Raw genomic sequence first — 23,615 nt, 5'->3', positions numbered from 1 at the left:
TCATCCCGTTGCTCATTGATTTCCTCAAGCAGGCGCTAGTAACATCTCCATTTGTCCTTGTCCTGTGCTCGTGTAACCCAATGGCATCTGCTCACTCCAGGAACACTAAGAGCCTCAAACCGTTCATTCAGGGTCTTGATGAAGAAGTCTGACCATCTCGTAGGTGGGCAGCCAGATGTTCTTTTGATGTCCCGTGGAATACAGTCAGTAATAGCTCTAGTTCAGTGGTCATCTCTAAATCGCATTACATGTCCAGCCTATCTGATTTTCGACGACTTGGATTGGACACACACACACACACACACACACACACACACAAGGCTCACCCTTTAATGACATGTTAGTGATCTCTTTTAGAAAGGCTTCCTGGGTAAAATACACCAATCTTCACACTCTTTCCCTTAAGGAAAGTTTTTTGTAGCATTTTCAGTGGTTTTCATAACAAACAATACAATATACATTATTTCGGTTCTGCTTTGGGTGAGGGATTGGGAAGAGGGATGGAAACATCCAAAATATGGTGGTGGGAAGGTGCAATGGTGGTGGGGTTGGTGTTTGAATAGTAAATGTAATCAAATATTGTGAAAAACTTAATAAAATTATATATATATATATATATATATGCATCCTATGATTGCAGCAGTTCTATTTACAGAAACAACCCAGATGATGCTGGTGGGATCTCTGGTGACTTGAGAGGAGAGGGCAGCAGCCTTGAGAAGAGAATCTGCCGTTTTCTCTCTATCCACCTCTACCCTCTGGGAGCAGCTGGGAGAATCTTGAACTGCTGAGAATCTGCAGTGAGCCTTGCTTCTTGCAGGAAGGAAAGTCAGTCCTAGACCTTACCCAGGCCTTTCCTCTAAGAAAAGAATTTCAGGAGACTGGAAGTGAAGTATAAGAGGTACTGTTTACAAGTTTTGAGGAGAGAGAAGGTGAGGGGAGAGGGAAGAAGGGAGGGAGGGAGGGAGAAAGGGAGAGGGAGAGAGAATAATGCACTCAAGGGAAAATGCAAGCTTCTCCAGAGTGGGGAGGGAGCCCCAGTACCAAAGTATGAAAGTCCGCCCCTCAAGAGTAAGATGCGTGAACCACCTGTGCTTGGCAGTAAGACGCTGCTTGGCAGCCTATGTGCATCCTTTGTTGAGTTGGCTTTTGTAGGGTCTTACCACACTTGGGGCTTTCTCCTAGGTCAGAGTCTATTGCCAGGGCTACCCAGGGGGTGGGAGCAGTTGATGCTCTTTGATATTCCTTTCCTGGTCTTGGTTCCAGTGGGAGCTTCTTTAGGAAGGGAGTCCAGCCTTGTCTGGGGCTGTGCTGGCACCAGGTGAAGGTCTTATCAGGCCTTAGTTCCTGTGTCCACAAGGTCAGTTCTGGCAGCATTAGGGCTCCTTGGTTTATTACTTTCCAGGAATTCAGTGGCATGGAGGAGGGAGTCCTTTCCTGTCTACCTGCATGGGGGATGGGGAGCAGAGCGACAGTACCTTAGGTAGACCCAGGTTCCCATATGGTCCCCGGAACCCTCATCAGGAGAGATTGCTGAGTGCAGAGTCAGGAGTAACCCTTGAGTAACCCTTGAGTTGGTGTGGCCCCCAAACAAAAACAAATAGCAGCTACAACAAAAACCCCTATCTACCTGCCTGCATCACAAATACTCAAGACAGAGAGTGGATAAAGAAATGTGGCATAGGAGAGAGTACAGCGGTAGGGGGCTTACCTGCATGCAGCTTACCTAGGTTCTGTTTTGCAACAGGTTTTCACTTAGTGTATTTTGAAACTTTCTCATTATCAGTATATAAATACATGTCTTTTGTCTCATTAAACATTTTTTTATGTAGGAGCACTGCTATTTATTCAGCCACTGATTAGCTGATTGAATTGGGCATGAACTCCACCTTACTTTTTTTTCCCCATTTTTTATAATTTTATTTATTGAATCACCGTGAGAGCAGTTACAAAGCTTTCGGGTCTAAGTCTCGGTCATACAATGAAACACCCATACCTTCACCAGTGCCCATTCTCCACTCCTCAAAACCCCAGTATACCCCTATTCCACACCCTCCCCCTACCTGTGGGGCAGATGATTTCCACATTACTCTCTCTCTACTTTGATTACATTCAATATTTTGACACCAAACCCACCATTATTATTTGGGATTTTACCCCAACACTCAGATCTGCTGAAAAGGCAACAGTAGACAATTTGTTTTCCATTGCTGGTTGTGAATAACATATGATGTTGCGTGGCTGCAGTAGTGGCTGCGCAATTTTGAAATTCCGAAATTTTTAACACTTAAATCTGGAGGGATTTCTGCCAAAACATGCTGGGTTCCGAGACTTGTTCCTGAGTCTCTGGGATCATGGCCGTTAAGCAGCTTGATCAGGAGTCAGAAAGGCCGTTAGTAGGTGGCGACTCAGAGTCTCGTTGGGACGGGGAGGAAAGGACCAGCTCCACCCCCATCCTGTGAGACCCCACATGTCTCATCACTGAGGGCCCAAACCTGACTATCTAATGGCCTCTGGAGAATGGTGGCCACGCGGAGGGACAGCACCCTTTCCACCCTGGAATGGCCCGACGACAGTAACCTACTGCGGGGTCCGGACGCATCTCTGCCAAAAGCCACTGGGTTCCGAGATTTGTTTCTGAGTCTCTGGGATCATGGCTGTTAAGCAGCTTGATCAGGAGCCAGAAGGGCCATTCGTGGACGGCAACCCGGGGTCTCATTTGGATGGGGAGGAAAGGGCTGGCTCCACCCCCATCCCGTGAGGCCCCACGTGTCACATCACTGTGGGCCCAAACCTGACTGTCCAATGGCCTCTGGCAGATGGCAGCCACCAAGCTGCCAAGGAGGAGCAGGTGGAGGGATAGCACCCTTTCCCTCCTGGGGTGGCCCGGTGACAGTAATCTACTGTGGGGTCTGGATGCATTTCTGCCAAAAGCCTCTGGGTTTCAAGATTTTTTTCTGAGTCTCTGGGATCATGGTCATTAAGCAGCTTGATCAAGAGCCAGAGAGGCCGTTCATGGACGGTGACCCAGGGTCCTGTTGGAATGGGGAGGAAAGGGGCGGCTCCACCCCTATCCCGTGAGGCCCTGCGTGTCTCATCACTGCGGGCCCAAACCTTATTGTCCAGTGATCTCTGGAGGATGGTGGCCACCAGGCCGCCAGGGGGAACAGGCCAAGGCACGAAACCTATTCCCACCTGGGGTGGCCCAGCGCCTGCAACCCACTGCAGGGACTGGACACATTTCTGCCAAAAGCCGTTGGGTTTCGACATTTGTTTCTGAGTCTCTGGGATCATGGCTGTTAAGGAACCAGAGAGGCCATGCCTCCAATTATATATAGCTGAGCCAGAGGTGGGTTGTGGGTGTGTCTCCCACATACCTAACTTTTGGCCATTTACTTTCTTGGTGGGCTGGAGAGATAGCACAAGTGGGTAGGGCGTTTGCCTTGCACGCAGCCAACATGGCCAACCTGAGTTCGATTCCTCTGCCCCTCTTGGAGAGCCCGGCAAGCTACTGAGAGTATCTCGCCCGCACGGCAAAGCCTGGCAAGCTCCCCGTGACGTATTGGATATGCCAAACACGGTAACAACAAATCTCAAGATGGAGATGCTACTGCGCCCGTTCGAGCAAATCGATGAACAACGGGATGACAGTGCTACAGTGCTACTTTGTATTTGGGTCACGCCTTGCTATGCTCAGGACTTACTCCTGGCTCTTAGGGCCCATAGGCTGTGGTAGGTCCTGTGGGAGTCAACAGACCCCACTAGAGCTGTATTTATTTGTTTTGTTTGGGGGCCACACCCAAAGATGCTTAAGGTTACTCCTGGCTCTGCACTCAGGAGTCAGTTGTTGGGGTGTCCGTGGGTATACAGGGCGACTCCCTACCCTCTGGACGATAGCTCCAGCCCTGAAGTTGGATTCTCCATCTTTTGTGATGATTCACTGTCAGCAGAGGTATGACAAATAATTGTGTGGGCAGAATGAGATTTATGCAGTGTAAGGAAAGGGCTGAGTTACGCTGTGGAGACAGACCTACACTCGAATAACAGAACCAAGTTCTCTTTCCTACTTTTCTATTTCCAAGGGAGAGTGCCCAGGAAAAACCAAACCTGATCAACAAATTCTAGTGGAAACGCCAACTTAGAGCGCATATGGGGATTTCAAACGCCGTCACAGGGCCAAAAGTGTTTCCGCGTCCCAAGTGATGCAGAACCGGCCTACACTGCTGTGCGGGGTGGGCAATGAGGAGGCGCAGAGAGCGCGAAGGGAACGACGTCATCGCCTTCAACACGGCTAGCCTTGTCCCCGCTGCGGGATTCCACGGTCCGGCGGCCCCGCCCGCCCTGGGGGAGAGGGAGGGTCACCCCCGACGCTGTGATGTCAGCGCAGGCTCTGTGGCGTCAGAGTCACCTAGCAACGCGCCGGGGCTGAGCGCGGCTCCGAGTCGCCGGGCCGGTTCGGGCGGACCAGAGCACAGGACGCCTAGAGAGCGTCTTCCTTGGTTCGTTTTCCTTTTTTTCTTTGCCTTTATTTTATATTTCCTTCTTTGCTTTTTTCCCTTTGTTTTTCTTTTTCTTTTCTATTATATTTTTTGTTTTTTTTCTCTTAGTTTTATTTTTTTTCTATATCATAGTTTTTCTGTTTCTTTGACCATTTTTTTCTTTTTCTTTTTTTCTCTTTTTTATTTCCCGTTATTTCCACCTTTTCACTGTTTTTTCTTTATTTTAACTTTTCACGTTTATTTTCATTTTTACTTATTAGCTTTTTCAATTATTTCATCTTTTAAACTTTCATTTTATAGTTTTTATAGTTTTTTTTACAGTTTTTTTTACTTTTTTCCCCCCTCTTATTTCTTTTTTCACTTTTATTTGTAAGGAACATCTAGAGCTTTGCGTTGTGGGGTTTGAAAGTAGTAAGACCACTTTTGTACATAACAACACATTTGTACGTTGATTTTAGCTTTGTCTTCAAAAAAATTAAAATATAATATAATTTGTTTTTGTATTTCAATTTTTGTATATTTTATTTCTTTGTTCATTTGTTGTTGTTTTTCCATTTACCCCACTTTTATCGTTTTCTTTTTTTTTTGATTTTTTTCTTTCCTTCTATTTTATTTTTCCATTTTGATTTTATTTTTGTTTCACTTTTTCAATTTTAAGGAACATCTAGTAGAGCTCCAGGTTGTTGGATCAGTCACTTTTATACATCGTATTTGTTATTGTTTCGTTTACTTTTTATTTCAGTGTTTTCACTTTTATTTTATTGGGGGTTTTTCTGTTCGCTTTTTCCACCTTTTCAATTTTTTAGCATTTTATTTTTTTTATTCATTTGTTTCACTTCTGATTTTAAGGAACACCTAGAGCTCTGGATTGACATTTTGTGTTGTTAGAGTCTGAGTGTGGAAAAACTATTTCGTATTATCACTTTTGTGCATTTTGTTTTCTTTTTTTTAATTCAATTTGTTTTTGTTTCTTCACCTTAATTTTATTGTTTTTTTTTTCATTTTGGGTCCTTTAATTATTTTTTCTTCTTTTTTATTTTCCCTATTACTGTAAATGAACATCTAGAATTCCAGGTTGTCAGAGTTAAAAGTGGAAGACCACGTTTGTGCAAATAACTTTTGCACATCAGTTTTTTTGTTTTTCATAACAAATTATTTTGTTATAATTTGTTTTTTAATTTAATTTTATAGTTTTTCTTTTTTGAATTTTTTTTGTTCTTTTTTTTACTTTTATTTATTTATTTTTGTCTTCTGCTGCTGGAGTCTGCAGTGGGAAGCCCCTTTTGTTGTTCAGTATACGTGTGTGTATTGAAAGAAGGGAGGAAGGCTTCACTCCTAGGCTGAGTATCATGGACGTTCTTTTCCCTTTCCCGAATAACATGAACAAGAGTGTTCTGCCTGTCCTACCCACGCTGACTCAGGAAGGTAAGGACCTGGAGGGTCTCAGCGGGGACCCTTCCCTGTGCTCTGCGGGATGGGTGAGCCCGGACAGCCAGCTGCTAGTCTACTGCTGGGGTGGGGGGGCGGGGACAGATTAGGGAGGCAGGACCAGCTGAGCTGTGTCTTTTGGGGGCCTTGCCAACTAAGCTAAGGCTCCTGGCTCTGTATTCAGGGGACCATGCAGAGCCATGGATGGAACCAGGGCCTCACCTGGGTGTTGTTTGAGTGTAAGAATGTATGTACTGTGCTCAATTGGAGTGGAGCATAAAGTGCTCCATAAATGTTTGATGAGAACAACTACCAAAGGGTCCATTTTCAGTCCCCTTCATGAAGATATTAGTGCTTTGACTTGGGTTTTTTAGCCATACCTGAATGCACTCACAGCTGATGCTAACTCTGGCTCAGGCCTCAGTGCTGGAGGTCTGGGTCCAGTGGGCCAGGTGCAGGCCTTCCCTGCTGTGCTCTCTCCTGCCCTGCATTGCGACTTTATTTTTCCCCTTAACATCTGGCACAGTATTAAGAAAGATGTCTGTGAAAGAGGAGGGGCTGACACCTTGGTACAGAAACCATTTCATCTGGTCCATGACCAACTGGTGCCCAGAACTCTTTTTTTTTTAATTTTTAAAAAATTTTTGGGTCACACCTGGTGATGCTCATGGATTACCCCTGGCTCTGCACTCGGAAATTACTCCTGGCAGTGCTGGGGGACTGTAGGGGATGCTAAGGATTGAACCCTCCCCGCTGTGCTGTGGCTCTGGCCCCCACCGCCCAGGCACTCTTGCTGAGGCAGTCACCACTCACTGCCTGAGCCCAGGAGAACTTCTGTTTGATGGGTCTGCCTGGCAGGACTGGGGGGCCACAGAAAACAATGATTTTGAGTAACTAATATTTATATTTTTGGCTTTTTGGGTCACATCCGGCAATGCACAGGGGCTACTTTTGGCTCTGCGTTCAGGAAACACTCCTAGTGGTGCTCAGGAAACCTTATGGGACGCTGGGGATAGAACACGGGTTGGCGGTGTGCAAGAGAAATGCCCTCCCAATTGTCGCTCCAGTCCTGAATAACTAATATATCTTTTTTAATTTTTAATTTTATTATTTTTTTTTTGCTTTTTGGGTCACACCCGGCAATGCTCAGGGGTTACTTCTGGCTGTGCACTCAGGAATTACTCCTGGCAGTGTTCAGGGGACCATATGGGATGCTGGGAATTGAACCTGGGTCAGCTGCATGCAAGGCAAATGCCCTCCCCCCTGTGCTATTGCTTCAGCCCCAGAATAACTAATATTTAAGCTTGAGGAAGATGTGCTTGTAAAGGACAATGAAAAGTTATGGCTAGAAAATAGGGTTGAAAACTCAGGGGAGTTGTGTTGCAAATCAGAGGGGCCTAACAGAGAAAGGAGTGGTCTCAAGATCAGACAGACCTAACAGAGGAGATGTTAGACACAGTGAATATTCACACACCCCTTTCATTCACTGCTGGTCTCCTTGTCATGAGCTTTATTAGTTGTAGGACAGAAGCTGATGTCAAATTACCAGTTACTTGCTTTCACAAATGACCCATTGTAAAGATGAAGCTAGGCTCCTAATCTTAGCTAAAGAAACTGTACGTGTTAAGTCCTGATGCTTTCCAACATTTTACCTGCATTTAATATTACATAATGATAGCATGTCTGTGCTCCACTGTGAGTTTGCACGAGTCTTGGTGAAGTTGCTGAAGTTTGTAGAGGCAGTGGGGCTGGAGCGATAGCACAGCGGTAGGGCGTTTGCCTTGCACACAGCCAATATGGCCGACCCGAGTTCGATTGCTCCACCCCTCTTGGAGAGCCCGGCAAGCTACTGAGAGTATCTCGCCGCATATTCGATATGCCAAACACAGTAACAAGTGTCACAATGGAGACGTTACTGGGCCCGCTCCAGCAAATCGATGAACATCGGGAGGACCATGACAGTGACCGTAGAGGCAGTGAGGTCAGCTTCAAACTTCAAGGTCTTCAAACACCACACTTCTTCCCACTGTACTGTGCTTTTATCTCTGGGAAACACACACACACACACACACACACACACACACACACTTCGACTGTATTATATATGCTCCTATATATTTGTTTAAATGAGTTTAATATTGCATTGTCTTTCTTAACTATTTTAATTTTAAAAGATAGCACTGTAGCACTGTAGCACTGTCCTTACGTTGTTCATCGATTTGCTTGAGCAGGCACCAGTAACATCTCCATTATGAGACAAGTCTCACAATTTTAGAAGATAAGTTTTATAAATTAGAAAGTTTATTTTTATGTTAATATATATCTTAAGCATGCTATTTTATAATTTATGAGGTATGAACAATTTTTAATTTAACTTACTTATTTGGTTTTTCGGCCATGCCTGGTAGGTCTCAGGGCATACTACTGGCCCTGCCCTCCCGAATCAGTCCTGGCAGGGCTCAAGGAATCATATGTGATGTTGAGGGTGGGCCTGGGTGCAAGGCAAGCCTCCTGTCTGCTATACCAGAGTTCAGAGTTCTAGCCTCCAAAAGTATGTTATTATTTTAAAGTGTGTATAATTATTTTGGAATTTAGACATAAGATTTAGTTTATCAGGAAAATTAATTTTTGGAAGTAATCATATTTTAAAATTAGGAGTTCTGTTATTTGTGCTGGAGTGATAGCACAGCGGTAGGGCATTTGCCTTGCGTGCAGCCAGCCCGACTGAGCCAGGTTCGATTCCTCCACCCCTCTCGGAGAGCCTGGCGAGCTACCGAGAGTATTCAATATGCCAAACACAGTAACAAGAAGTCTCACAATGGAGACGTTACTGGACCCGCTTGAGCAAATCGATGAACAACGGGAGGACAGTGACAGTGTTATTTGTTCATTTTATGCTAACATACTTATTAGCATTAGGTCCAATGACATAAGTGCTTACATAAACCAATTTTATTTTGCATCCCTTGAATTTTAGATGTTTCTACCATCTGGGAAGTTGTATCAGATTTTATCCAACAGCAGTATTCACTCTCGAAGGTAGGATTTCCAGTTTAATATAGGAGTCTTAAGGGTCTTTTCTTATTTTGCTGAAGTCTGTGGGAGTAGCTTGGCAAACTTGTTACCCAGTTTAACTTGCAGCCTTGTGATTTTGTGATGCTCATGTTCTTGGGACCTGTAGCTAACAGATTTAACAAACATAATTTAATCAGTAAGTGATGAATTTCCAAAATCATTAGATGATGAATTTCCAAGGTCTTTTTTACTGGCAATACATGCATGTTACTGATCAGTGGGTATGTGCAGAAGTACTTGGTGAATTCTTTTTATCTGTAATCTAATAGTTCCTCACTATAAAAGCTATAGAAAGACAGGATGCCTTTTCTTGCCTGCATGTGGGTATGGATAGAAATATAAGAATGTAGGCACTGGGAGGGCATGGTGCCACCAGCAGGTCAATCTCTACCTGTGAGGAGTGTGCATCAGCAGGCCCCTTCAGACTTCCAGATACTCCAAAATTGCTGCTGTGCCTTTGGCCAGACCCCAACAACTTGGGGCAAAGTTTACCAAGAAGGGAAACGGCCAAAAGTTAGGTATGTGGGAGACACACCCACAAACCGCCTCTGGTTTAGCTATATAATTGGAGGCATGGCCTCTCTGGTTCCTGATCGAACTGCTTCATGGCCATGATCCCAGAGACTCAGATACAAATCTTGAAACCCAAGCAGTTTTTGGCAGAAATGTATCCAGACCCCGCAGTAGGTTACTGTTGCTGGGCCACCCCAGGGGGGAAAAGGTGCTGTCCCTCCGCCTGCTCCCCCTTGGCAGCTTGGATGGCCGCCATCCACCAAAGGCCATTGAACAGTCAGGTTTGAGCCCTCAGTGATGAGACACGCGGGGCCTCATGGGATGGGGGTGGAGGTGGTCCTTTCCTTCCCATGCCAATGAGGCCCTGAGTCTCTGCCCACAAACAGCCTCTCTGGGTCTTGATCAAGCTGCTTAACAGCCATGATCCCAGAGACTCAGGAACAAATCTCGGAACCCAGCAGATTTTGGCAGAAATTCCTCCAGATTTAATTGTTAAAATTTTAGAATTTCAAAATCACACAGCCACTACTGCAACCACTATTCATATATTATTTATTCATAACCAGCAATAGAAACAAATTGTCCACTGTTGCCTTTTCAGCAGACCTGAGTGTTGGGGTAAAATCCCAAATAATAATAGTGGGTCTGGTGTCAAAATATTGAATGTAATCAAAGTAGAGAGAGAGAGAGAGAGTAATGTGGAAATCATCTGCCCCACAGGTAGGTGGAGGGTGTGGAATGGGGTATACTGTAGTTTTTGCTGGTGGAAAATGGGCACTGGTGAAGGTATGGGTGTTTCATTGTATGACTGAGACTTAAACCCGAAAGCTTTGTAACTGCTCTCATGGTGATACAATAAATAAAATTATAAAAAATGAAAAAAAAAGTAAGGTGGAGTTCATGCCCAATTCAGTCAGCCTAATCAGTGGCTGAATAAATAGCAGTACTCCTACATAAAAAAAAAGAAGAAAAAGAATGTAGGGACTGGGCCAGAGTGATAGTACAGCGGGTAGGGCGTTTGCCTTGCACACGGTTGACCTGGGTTCGATTCCCAGCATCCCATATGGTCCCCAAGCACCAACAGGAGTAATTCTTGATTGCAGAGCCAGGAGGAACCCCTGAGCCTAGCCGGGTGTGACCCCTAAGAAAACCTCTCAAAAAACAAACAACAAGAATTCAGAGACTGGGCTCAACTTGCCAAAAAATGAGAAACTTCACCCAGTGTTGGTCTATTTCTTCTCATTAAGACTTGAGTTTGGATTCCGTAGAACTAGACAGGGACTTGGTTAGTGAGGAAGGGAGACAGTGGAAAGTATGGAAGGGCAAGAACCAGTTTTCTGGAGTACTACTTTCACTTTCTTGCATTCTTTTTTCTTGGTCATTGTAGACCTGTGATGTGTGTGTGGGTTGGGTGCTGGGTCATACACCCTGTGTCCTCAGGGAGCTATGCTGGACTTCCTGCATGTAAGATATGCACGGCTTATTCAACTCTCTCTGGCACAATGTGTGATTTTGTACCTAAGTATAAGGTAGTTCCAAGGAGATAGGGGAAAGCATTTGTTTTCACTTATCATCCAAGATGTATATAAGTCTTGGATGCTGGGACTTCTGTTTTATTTATTTTTATCAAGACACTGTGATTTACAAAGTTATTTATAGTTGAGTTTTAGGCATACTATGTTCTACCAGCAGTGCCACCCACAGTGTCAATTTTCCTCCATTGGTGTCTTCAGGTTACCTCTTAGTCTCCCCATGCCCCCACTCCCAGCCTACCTCTTTGACAGGCACATTTTAGAGTTTGGTTGTGGTTTGGATCTCCACTTTCATTGTTGTTGAATTTACCACTCCTCTATGCCACCCATGTATGATGTACTCCTGAGACTTTGTCCCCCCGTTATTTCCCGCCCGCCTCTTGTTTCTCCACTCAATTTCTTTTCTTCGCTGTTCTCCTTCCTATATTCTGGGTCGGGGTGATCTAGGCAACACCCTTCTCCCCCAATACACTGCATTTCCTTGTGCAGTTACTCTGTATACTCATATAAGCAAGGTAAGCTTGTATCTTGTGGGACTTCTGATTTTATGTGAAAGACATAACACCTAAAAGGAGAAACGAGAAAGCAGAAATGATCTTATTCCTTTCAACTCTTTCTATCTAGGGGTTGGAGCAATAGTACGGTGCTCTGCACAGTGCTGACCCGGGTTTGATCCTAGGAACCCCATATGGTCCCCTGAGCAGGAGTAATCCCTGAACTCTGAGCCAGAAGTAAGCCCTGAGCACTGCAGGTGTGGCCACAACCCCCCCAAAAAATGTTTTCCCTTTCATCTAATAGCAAATGATTAAATTTTCATTTTGTTTTTGGGCAACACCCAGCTGCGCTGAGGGCTCATTCCTAGTTCTGCTCAGGGGCCAGTTCTGGCAGTGCTCAGTGAATCAATGATTTAACCCGAGTTGGCTGTGTGCAAAGTAAATACCTGCTGTGTTATCTCTCTACTACATAAAATTCTAAGTAGCACACAATAAAGGTAAGAGTAGCCCTAGATGCAGTGATAGAATCCCTACAACTTTTCTTTTTCTTTTTTTTCTTTATCTTCACAGTCTTTGAATGATAGATTAGCAAGGTGTTATCAGGAAAACATCATGGATTGAAATTATTTGAAAACGTTAGTCACGAGATGTTATAGCTACAAGGGGTTTTACAGGCTACAGAATTCTTCTTCTTTTTTTTTTTTTAAGTTTAATCACCATGAGATACAGTTACAAAGCTGTTCATGATTGGGTTTCAGTCATACAACGTTCCAACACCCATCCCTTCACCAGTATACATTTCCTATCACCAAAGTCCGCAATTTCCCTCCTGACCCCCCACCCCCCAGTTTGTCTCTATGACAGGCATTTTCCTTCCTGTATTTCTGTCTCTGTCTCTGTCTCTTTGGGCATTATCGCTTGTAATACAGATACTGAGATGGGCCCTTCTCTACCTCTATTGCCCTCTCCCCCAGCCCTTGATGTGGGCTTTTAACAGTGTACTGTTTGTTTTGTTGTTGTTGTTTGTTTTTGTTTTGAGACCACAGAATTCTTAAGCCCTAAGCTTGATTCTCTTTATGTTTTGGGAAAATAGTATTAATTATTTTTTTTGATACTATCAATAATTTTGTCATTGTCTTCTTTATGTTTTTAGGGAGTTCAAATTCCAGATCTTGGAATATTTACTTTTGTAAGACAACGACTGGAAATAGGAAACAACAAATTTATCATAGCGAAGAGGCCCATGTTTTTTCTATCGGAGAAACTAATACAAAAACATGGGCTCAATCAGAACAAAGTCTATGTTCCTGGTAAATATATTTAATGCTTAAACCTTTCCAAAATACAACTGACCTAGAAATGAAAGTGAAAGAGCAGACCTTGATGAGTTGTTCATTTCTGATTGAGAGACACACTTTTCACGCAGTACCTCTAGGAGAGGGAGGATCCAGATAGAAGAGCAATAGAGTCTTCTGTGTGAGGAAGGTGACAGCAGAGCAAATCTATATATCACATCAGATTTCAGTCATGTTTTAGGCATGAAGAAATTAAAGGTGCTTTTTAAAAAACAGTTCATTTAGGGTTTCTGGTTTGAAAAAATTAGTAGAAGCTGTGAAAAATTTGCCTCATTTATATATTTTTGCTTCTATAATACTTAATTTATAGAATTATGTATATAATACATATCATATGTATATGATATGTAATGATGTGACAAACTATAATGATACTACAACTAGGAGACAGGCATACATTATAACCTCTTGTGGAAGATAGTTAGACTGAACATTTCAGAATATGCTCTGATGAGACTCCCAAAACCCTTTGGGAATGACCTAAAACAAAACGAAACAAAAACTGAACAGAAAAGAAACAAATTTGTTTTGAGTATTTTTAGAAAGTTGTCAGTTCCTATTTTGAGCAAAAATGCATTAAACTTTTAGGAAAAGTTGTATTGATTGTTATCTATGGATAAACAGTTGTGTTCGTTGTTTATAGGAATGTTGCACATTGAATATAATTAAAGGCTTCAGGTGAAGGCAAATTGTATATTTGAATAGTGAGTGAGATTGATATTTATTTGTATGTTGTTTTTATGTTTGGGGAGTTCAAACCCAGCGATGCTCAGGTCTTGTACTCAGGCTCTGCACTCAGGGGTCACTTCTGGCAGAGCTCAGTGGCCCAGATGTGGTGCTGGGGAGCAAAGCCAGGTCCAGACCATGAAAGGCAAGTGCCCTACCTGCTGTACCATCCCTCCACCCCCTCTCTGTACACTTTTGTATATGCTATATGTACTTGCGTTTCCTCATCCAGTTTAACTTTTTTCTCCTCAGGTGACATCCCAGTTGTCCCACTAAACTTTGTTACAATAACGCTGCAGAGCCCTTTCAACAAAGATGTGGTAGAAGGCTGCATAAAAGAGACACTGCAACTGTTATCACGATCTATCTCTATGCAAAGACACGTCGAGTTCACTTTTAAGGGGATTGGTGTCCTTGCCATTAAAGATGACAAAGTGAAGATGAAATTTTTTAAAGACTTCCTTCATGGTGTAGATGGCAGCGGAGCTTTGGTGTATACCCTAGCAAATGTAAATTAATGTTTTTATTATAAACCCTCCAATCTCATCATAACTCTGAACTAACTGGGGGGTCATCACTTAAGAAAAACTTAGTTTGACATATTTTGAGTGACAGTTCTAGTTAGAAGAAATACTTATTATTAGATAATTAATTTTGGAAAAAGGACTACTAGAAGGATAAAGGAAATTTAAGTTGTGTTAACTGAAAAATACAAATAATAGTAGAAACTCATAATTCAGAATGTTTTGTAGTACTTGATAATTTTAAAAGTTCTTCCACATATATTATTTTATTTTGTCTCAAAACATCACCACATGACAATTACTATCTATTATTATCCTGAAGGTGTAAACCGAAGAAAGTGGTGTTCTGAGTATGTGGAAAGCTGAAGCCAGGGTGCTGTAACTAATAGGACTGGAATTCAAGTACAGATTCTTATTTTTTTTCTTTTTGGGTCATACCCAGCGATGCTCAGGGGTTACTCCTGGCTCATGCAGTCAGGAATTACTCCTGGCGGTCCTCGGGGGACCATATGGGATGCTGGGAATTGAACCCAGGTTGGCAACATGCAAGGCAAATCCCCTACCTGCTGTGCTATCACTCCAGCCCCTCAAGTACGGATTCTTTATTCTTTCATTTTGCTGATATTTTTAAAAAGTAAAAGTCTACAATAAAATCTAATTCAGGGCTGGAGCTGTAGCACAGAGGGTAGGGCATTTGCCTTGCACACAGCCGACCAGGGTTCGATTCCCAGCGTCCCATATGGTCCCCTGAGCAACGCCAGGGGTAATTCCTGAGTGCAGAGCCAGGAGTGACCCCTGTGCATCGCTGGGTGTGACCCCAAAAAAAAGACAAGACAAAAAATCCAAGTCAAGGAAATGTACTTTTAACTTTAAATTTGCCATATTGTAAAAGAAATTTCATAATTGACTCCATAAGTGTTGGCCATTAAATGATCTCATGCTCAGTTGGACATAGAATTAAAGGAGATTGAAAATTCAGCAGTCAGCAGAACTAATTGAGTGCTGAATGTACTTGGGTACATTTCAGGGCACCAACAAAGATTTTCTATGGATCAATTGGATTATCACGGCATGTTACAATATTACCCTGTCCCACAGAGCAGGTATGACTTTTAAATGAAAGACTAATTAATCGTGTAAAAGCTATGAACATAGTCTAGTTCTATCCTTCAATTTGTCCTTTCCTGTAGCTTTTGCCTACAGGTTGGAAATGAAGTCAGTTGTACATAATGAGGCTTTTACTGTTTTCTTTAGAATTTAACTTTGGACAGGGTTACCAAGAAGAATCCTAACCCTGTGTGTGTAAAGAGAAAACAGGTACAATCGTGTTTTCTATGAAAACACAAAGCAAGATTTGAAAAATTGGAAGCAAAGTCAAAGTGCAGATCATTTCTAACTTTAAAGGATTCTACAGAGCTTTTTTGCTTGATTGGGCATTGTAAAAAGATGTCTTAATTGCTGTGTCACTAAGACAACATTTTATGAACCGTCTTGAAAGATTTTCTATGAGAAAAGGTTTGGATAAGTCTGGGGGGTGAGCACAAGAACAAGGTAGGAGAGCACAGTGGTGTGTTTCTAGCATCTGTTATTGACAATGAGGATAATAATTAAACACACTAAGTTTATTTAATTGTGGAACTTTAGGTTAATCCTATACTCATTGACTTCTATAAAATATGTTTTGGAGTTTGCTATAAAGTATTGAGTATGATGAGACACTGTGTGTACTTATTTCAGTGATGCAACTTTTGCTCAAAAAATATTTTAGTCTATTTTGGGCATTTCTCCAAAGTATTTTTTAAAACTTCATGTATTGAATCACAATGAGGTACACAGTTACAAAATTGTTCATGATTGGGTTTCAGGTGTTCCAACACCTGTCTCTTCTCTAGTGTACATTTCCCATCACCAATGGGGTTCCTATTTGCCCCTCACCTCTGTGGCAGGCACATATGTTCTCTCTCTCTCTCTCTTTTCTCTCTCTCTTCTCTCTCTCTTCTCCTCTCTCTCATTTCTCTCCTCTCCTCTCTCTCCTCTCTATCTCTCTCTTTTTTCTTTTGAGCCTTATGGTTTGCAGTACAGAGACTGAAAGGTTATTGTGTATAAAACTTTGCCTACTTTTAACACTCAGTTCCTGTCCAAAGTGATCAATTCCAACTCTTACTGTCTTATTGGTCCCTTCTCCCCAAAGTATTTTGAAAGTTTATTTTTTTAATCCAGAAGTGAGTTATACATATCTATATATTAAACGGAGGCTATTGATACATAGTATATGCTAGCTACTTACACAGAGTACTTCATACAAATTCCTTAAATAAGTTCTTATTTTTATTATCACATACCTAGTGTCTAAGACTGCACAGTTGTTATCAGTGTGGAGATTTTAATATGAGTCTCTTGAACTCCAGAACTACCTTTAAGTACCTGACTTGAGAGTGAGGTATAGAAGTAGCTATTTTAGCCATTTGCTTATTGTCATGCTTGTTTGGATAAGTCAGCTATCTTCTAAAAATAAGCGATTAACTCTGAAGACAAAATGAGGAAGTGACTTGAGAAAAGGCAGCCTCAGTGGATTTACTAGTGTGACTATGAAGAGTGACTCTTTTATTTGTTTATGTATTTATTTATTTATTATTAGTGAAGCACCATGAGGTACAGTTGTAGATTTACAAATCTTTGTGCTTGGGTTTCAGTTATACAATGATCGAATACCCATCCCTCCACCAGTGCCCATTTTCCACCACCATGGATAATATTCCCCCCCCCCATCTCCCCCCTCCCACCCTGCCTCTGTGGCAGGGCATTCCCTTTTGTTCTCTCTCTCCTTTTGGGTGTTGTGGTCTGCAAAAGAGGCATTGAGTGGCAAACATGTTCAGTCCATAGTCTACTTTCGACATGCATCTCCCCTCCTGGGAGGATCCTCCAAACACCCTTTATTTGGTGCTCCCTTCTCTATCTGAACTGCCCTTTCCCCTAGAATACCCGGCTGGCCTCTAAGCTATGGAGTAATCCTCCTGGTGCTGATCTCAGCTATTCTTGGGTATTAATCTCATATTTTGTTACTTTATATCCCCCAGATGAATGCAATCTTTCTATGTCTATCCCTCTCTTTCTGACTCATTTCACTTAGCATGATACTTTCCATGTAGTACCACTTGTATGTAAATTTCATGACTTCATCTTTTCTAACAGCTATATAGTACTCCATTGTGTAGATGTACCAAAGTTTCTTTAACCAGTCATCTGTTCTTGGGCACTCAGGTTTCTTCCAGTTTCTGGCTATTATAAAGAATGCTGCAATGAACAAACAAGTGCAGATGGAAGAGTGACTCTTTTAATAAGTGACATTGTTCCACATTGAATTTTAAATTCTCGACTTGAACCCTTAAACAGAAACAGCAATAAAGAGTGTCACCATAGCCTTGCCTTGAAACATTTATACTTTGATTTGCCTGTATCTGGGACAATAGCTCAGTCTAATGTTCTTGATCTCTGTCTTCTAGAGGCCTTACACGGCAGACTCGGTAATTTCCATCACAGAGACTGATAAGATGCGTCCCATCAGCGTCCTTTCCTTTCCAAGGTCAGTGCTTTACCGTACGGGGTTCCTCCGGGCACCAGTAGGTCTTCCTTGACTATTGGACAAGCTAGCATTGTTTCTCCTCTTTCGTTAGCACTCATTCTTCTTAGTGTAGGCTCTTTCTGCAAAATATGGCTATTGCAGATACTTTTTGTAGTCAAGTTGCTGGGACTGGAGTGATAGGTACAGCTGGTATGGTGCTTGCCTTGCACCTGATGAATGGGTTTCATTTCTGGTATCCCATGTGGTCCCCTGAACACTGCCAGAAGTAAATGCTGAGTGCTGAATGAGGAGTAATCCCTGAGCATCCTGGTGTGGCCCCAAAACAAAATAAACTAAAAGCAATGGGAACTAGGATATTCCTGTTTAAAACTGCTCTTTGCAGACTGGAAATTTTGCAGTACCTCTAATCAGCGTTAGTCTCTGCAATATTAGTTAGATTCTTGTTACCTACCTGGACTGTTCTTTATTTTCCACCACTTTGAGTGACCTAACTTCTTCCTACCTTTTTTTTAGGGATATTAGGGTATTTTTATTTTTTATTTAATTTTTTAAAATTTTTATTAGTGAGACATCATGAAGTACAGTTGTAGACTTACAAATTTTTGTGCTTGGGTTTCCATTGTACAATGATTGAGTACCCATCCCTCCACCAGCGCCCATTTCCCACCACCACAGATCCCAGTACCCCTCCCATCCCCCATCCACCCCATCCCACCCTGCCTCTGTGGCAGGGACTTCTTCCTATTTCTGTCCACCCCAGCTCCTATTTGAATTCTGATTTTTGTCACTTGAGGGGGTGAGAGAGGCAAGGTCTGATGGAGCAACTTTAGACAAGCACAGTGGCAGTGCCACTAGTATCTGCTATTGGAGATGATGACAGTAATGGTAATGAAAACTAGTACCAATAAAAATAAAATACTAGCTGTCTAAGGGGGGTAAGTCCCCGATGTCTGACACTAATCGCACTTAATGCATTTAACAAAACTAGTTGACATGTATAATTTTGTCTGGTTTTTGGAGGTACAAATTTAATTATAATTTAAATGATATTTTGTTAAATATTTAAAAATAGATAAAGCAGCATGATAAAGTACTAAGAACACTGCTGTAAGAATTAGGAGACTCATTGTGTCATCTTAATCATGTGCTTAGTCTTAGTTGTTGCACCATACCTGTTATTTCATGTGGAAGAAAACAGAAACAAACAGCTACTCAGATTATTTTCTTATGGTTTTAGGCTATAACATACTCTTGTTTTTTTTTTTTTTGCTTTGCATCAAACCCCTAAACACATAGCATAGGTGTGAATATTTTAATTACGTCTGGAAAGGCATATTTGGTCATCCTTTTGGACATTTTGACCTATGCAATCCAGGAGGGAAATAATCTCTTTGAGTTAAAAGTAATACATGGAAACTACCATTAATTAGAAAATCTAGAAATGATCATGACAACCATACTCAAAACAATTGTTTTATTTTTGTGAAGTTTAGGCCCCAAATTTACTGGTAGTGTGCTTTCACCTCTAACCTGAGGCCAAAGAAAATCTATAACTATATAAAAAATTAAACTCCTGTTCCCATCGCAAGTTTCTTACATTTCCTGAGAAGAGGATGGAGAAATGTGGAGAGAAAGAGCAGAGAAAAAAATTATTATTTCTGAGTTATTTCTTTACCTAAGAGCTATTTAATCTTTCTCTTCAGGCTTTCAAAAAACCACCTTTCACTATCACATCCCTCTGACATCTGGTTATAAAAGACAAAAGACATTAAAACATCAAAATCTAAAACTTAAATCTCATCTTTTATATAAAAGATCTATTTTTAAGACCTCAGTATAGAAGTGGAAGGTATTGGTTTCCAGACTTGGTTGTAAAGAGAATGAATCTGATTTGTCCTCAGCAAACCAAAGCAGTAAACTCTGGCAAGGAAGTAGACAGATTGCAGAATTTTCTAGCTGACTGATTTTGCTTCTTATAATTGAGAGTTACATTGTCACCTATTTGGGTCTAATTCAGTAGACAGAACGCCTTGCTTTATCCTTAGGACTGATATGAAGGAGAGTGAGAAAAAATTACCAATGGAAACTATTACTGAAGAAGGTGAACAGAGTAAGCCAAGAACAGCACTAATAAAAGAAAAGTCAGGCAAAAATCATGACAGAGGTAGGTCAGATTATTACTAAGTACAATATATCTTCATTGCTTTTTGGTCTAGCCATATTCCTTAGCAACTCCAGTTTCTACAGTAAGTAAAGTTAGAGTTGTGAATGATCACTGTACTAAGAAACAACCCTCTTCCTGGAATCTTGTATCTCACCCTAACCAGGTAATAATCCTCAAACTTTTTAAACTGTGGCTTTTTTCTTTATGAGACTCAAACTCAGTGCCTTGTGAGATCCTGGCAGGTGATGTAAATGAACAAAGTTTGTTGTATGTAACATAAAAATAACATTATTTTGTGATAAAGTAATACATAAAAATAACATTATTAGTTAATAATGCAATATTAGTTAGATTCTTGTTACCTACCTGGACTGATCTTTATTTTTTACCACTTTGAGTGACCTAACTTCTTCCTATTTCTGTCCACCCCAGCTCCTATTTGAATTCTGATTTTTGCCACTTGAGGGGGTGAGAGAGGCAAGGTTGCTATCTGGCTAAATAAGAGACTCTCATATTATTGTCTTCAGCCTAATGTAATATGTTGCTTTTGCAGAAGAAAACAAAGAAAATATTAGGAATTGAAAGACTTTTTGAAAAAGATACTAGTATGCTCAGAAGTTCTAGGGTACTCTTTAAGGACTGTTCTTTTAACAGATTGTTGACTTGTAGAAATGTGGGCAAAATTGCATAATTTTTTAAATGGAATCACTGTGAGATAGACCATTACAAAGATATTCATTATTGTGTTTCAGTTATACCATGTTCCAACACTCATGCATCCACCAGTGTACATTTCCACCACCAATGTCCCCAGTTTCCCTCTCACCATCCCCTTACACCCCCTCTCCTTGCCTGCCTCTATGGCAGGCACCTTTCTTTTTCTCTCTTTTCTTTTGTTCATTATGGTTTGCAGTATAGGTACTAAGAGGTCATTGTATTTGTTCAGGGAGTTCCAGTATTTTTATTAGGAAGGTAAAGCTGGAGTAGCTTTTTTTTTTAACTGGTGGAGGCTTTGGGGTATGAACGTGACTGCTTAGGCTTCTGGAAGTACAGGGAGGTGGGAGAAGGTAGCCCATCCCAATCCTGAGAAAGTCTGAGATTTCAGTCACAAAATCTGCATACCAGAATTTTTAGCAGATTATGTTTCTGTAAGATACATCCTGAGACAGTGGAGTGGATTCTGGGAGCAAGCAGCTGCTGGGGCTCTGGTTGGGTGGGCACCAGGATGACCCCTTCAATTTACCCTGGTTTGCTCAGTCTTGTGCAGGTCCAGGATTAACTGTGGCTTTCTCTCTCTCTCTCTCTCTCTCTCTCTCTCTCTCTCTCTCTCTGTCTTTTAATGTAGCAGTACTGCTATTTATTCAAGCACTGATTGGCTGATTGAATTGTGCATGAAATCCACCTTACTTTTTATTTTCATTTTTTAAATAATTTTATTTATTGAATCACCGTGAGAGCAGTTACAAAGTTTTCGGGTTTAAGTCTCGGTCATACAATGAAACACCCGTACCTTCACCAGTCCCCATTCTCCACCCCTAGTATACCCTCATCCTACACCCTCCCCCTACCTGTGGGGCAGATGATTTCCACATTACTCTTTCTCTACTTTGATCACATTCAATATTTTGACACCAGACCCACCATTATTATTTGGGATTTTACCCCAACACTCAGATCTGCTGAAAAGGCAAGAGTAGACAATTTGTTTTCTTTTGCTGGTTATGAATAACATATGATGTCGCATGGCTGCAGTAATGGCTGCGCGATTTTGAAATTTCAACATTTTAACACTTAAATCTGGAGGGATTTCTGCCAAAACCTGTTGGGTTCCGAGATTTGCTCCTGAGTCTCTGGGATCATGGCCGTTAAGCAGCTTGATCAGGAGCCAGAGACACCATTTGTGGGCGATGACTTGGGGTCTCATTGGGGTGGGGAGGACAGGACCGGCTCCACCCCCATCCCATGAGGCCCCAAATGTCTTGTCACTGTGGGCCCAAACCTGACTGTCCAATGGCCTCTGGAGGATGATGGCCACCAAGCCGCCAGGGTGAAGCAGGTGGAGGGACAACACCCTTTTCCCCCTGGGGTGGCCCGGCGACAGTAACCTACTGCTTGATCCAGACACATTTCTGCCAAAAGCTGCTGGGTTTCGAAATTTGTTTCTGAGTCTCTGGGATCATGGCCGTTAAGCAGCTTGATCAGGAGCCAGAGAGGCCGTTCGTGGGCGATGACTTGGGGTCTCATTGGGACAGGGAGGACAGGACTGGCTCCACCCCCATCCCGTGAGGCCCAACAAGTTTCATCACTGTGGGTCCAAGCCTGATGGTCCAATGGCCTCTGGAGGATGGCGGCCACCGAGCCATCAAGGGGGAGCAGGCGAAGGGACAGCACCCTTTCCCCTGTGGTGTGGTCCTGGTGACAGTAACCTACTGCGGGGTCCGGACACATTTCTGCCAAAAGCCACTGGGTTTTGAGATTTGTTTCTGAGTCTCTGGGATCATGGCCGTTAAGCAGCTTGATCAGGAGCCAGAAAGGCTGTTCATGGGCGATGACTTGGGGTCTCGTTGGGGTGGGGAGGACAAGGCTTTTTTTCTCTTTCAAGATTTATTTATGGGTCTTTGCAGTAAGGCTGGTAGAAGAGCTTACAGGGTGACGCTGGAGTTGATTTGTGGGGGTGACTTCCAAGGCTTTTGGGAGTATAGGGAAGTGGGGGGAGATAGCCCATCCTGATTCTGAGAAAGCCTGGAGATTTTAGTCACAAACACCGCACACCTAAATTTTCAGCTTGTTAATATCTTGGTGAGGTCCACCCTGAGATGATGAGGTCCCACCAGGGGCATGGTGGTGATTTTGGATTGTGGGAACAAGTGGCTGACTGGCCCCTCATCCAGTGTGCCCCAGATTATGCAGCACTGTGCAGGTTCGAGATCAACTGCAGCTTTTGATCTCTTTAGAGATTTATTTATGAATCTCTGAGACAAGGCCAAAAAATGAACTTATATGGCTAAGCCAGAGGTATAGCTCATGTGTACCTTACTTTTGGCATTTACTTTCTGAGGAATTTGATCCTGAGTTGTTGGGGTCCAGCCAGAAGCACGAAGTGGTTTGGGGGTATCAGGAAGCCTGAGGGCACCTCTGGGTGTACTTGCCCAGAGTTCCAGGCTAACCCACCAGTGGTGCTCTGACCCCTGGGCTCCAGTGGTGATGGCAGCACCGCCTGTCAGGGACCAGGACTGGGGCCAGGGCTGCCACCGTTTGTGGCTTGGGCACTCTGGGTGGGTGAAGCCACCAGTCCAGCGGACTTGCCCAATCCTAGGTCTGCAGAGGGTCCTCAGGGAGATTCTCCTCCATAACGGTGTCAGGGGCAGGTTTGGGGAAGAAACGGCTACAGGACCATCCCTCCAGTAACTCCCCACTGGACCCCATGGTGGGAACCCTCCCCCATCCCCAACACTGGAACCCGCGCTCCATTGTGGCACTGAGCTGGACCGGGGAGCCCCCTTCAGTCACTTTAAAACTCTGCTGCTGCCCTAACACCAAGAGCTGGGAGCTGGGAGCTGGGAGCTGCTGCAGCCTCTGAGTCCCCCAGGCCAACGCTCTGCAGGGGAGCCAGTTCCATACCGGCACTCTCCCAGGGTAAGTCCAAGGGTCCACACTACACAAAGCCCCTCAGCGGTCGGTCGGTCGGTCAGAGAGCGGAGAGCCGCCGTCCTGCCGCCAGC

General features: G+C 42.9%; 1 protein-coding gene across 1 annotated transcript in view; it reads left to right on the top strand.

Moving 5' to 3' along the window:
- The first annotated feature begins 5,834 nt into the window (after positions 1-5,834).
- Positions 5,835-23,615, top strand: part of CCDC81 (coiled-coil domain containing 81) — a 32,980-nt gene continuing 15,199 nt past the window's right edge. The window contains exons 1-6 of the mRNA XM_056128835.1: positions 5,835-5,924; positions 8,905-8,966; positions 12,695-12,851; positions 13,875-14,131; positions 17,650-17,729; positions 19,775-19,893. Of these exons, the coding sequence (XP_055984810.1) occupies positions 5,849-5,924; positions 8,905-8,966; positions 12,695-12,851; positions 13,875-14,131; positions 17,650-17,729; positions 19,775-19,893 (751 nt within the window). The 5' untranslated portion in view covers positions 5,835-5,848. The remainder of the gene's footprint in view (positions 5,925-8,904; positions 8,967-12,694; positions 12,852-13,874; positions 14,132-17,649; positions 17,730-19,774; positions 19,894-23,615) is intronic.

Source organism: Sorex fumeus, unplaced genomic scaffold (genome assembly GCF_029834395.1).
Source record: "Sorex fumeus unplaced genomic scaffold, SorFum_2.1 ptg000069l, whole genome shotgun sequence".
In the NCBI taxonomy this organism is placed as follows: domain Eukaryota; kingdom Metazoa; phylum Chordata; class Mammalia; order Eulipotyphla; family Soricidae; genus Sorex; species Sorex fumeus.
This window is presented reverse-complemented; position numbering and strand designations above follow the sequence as displayed.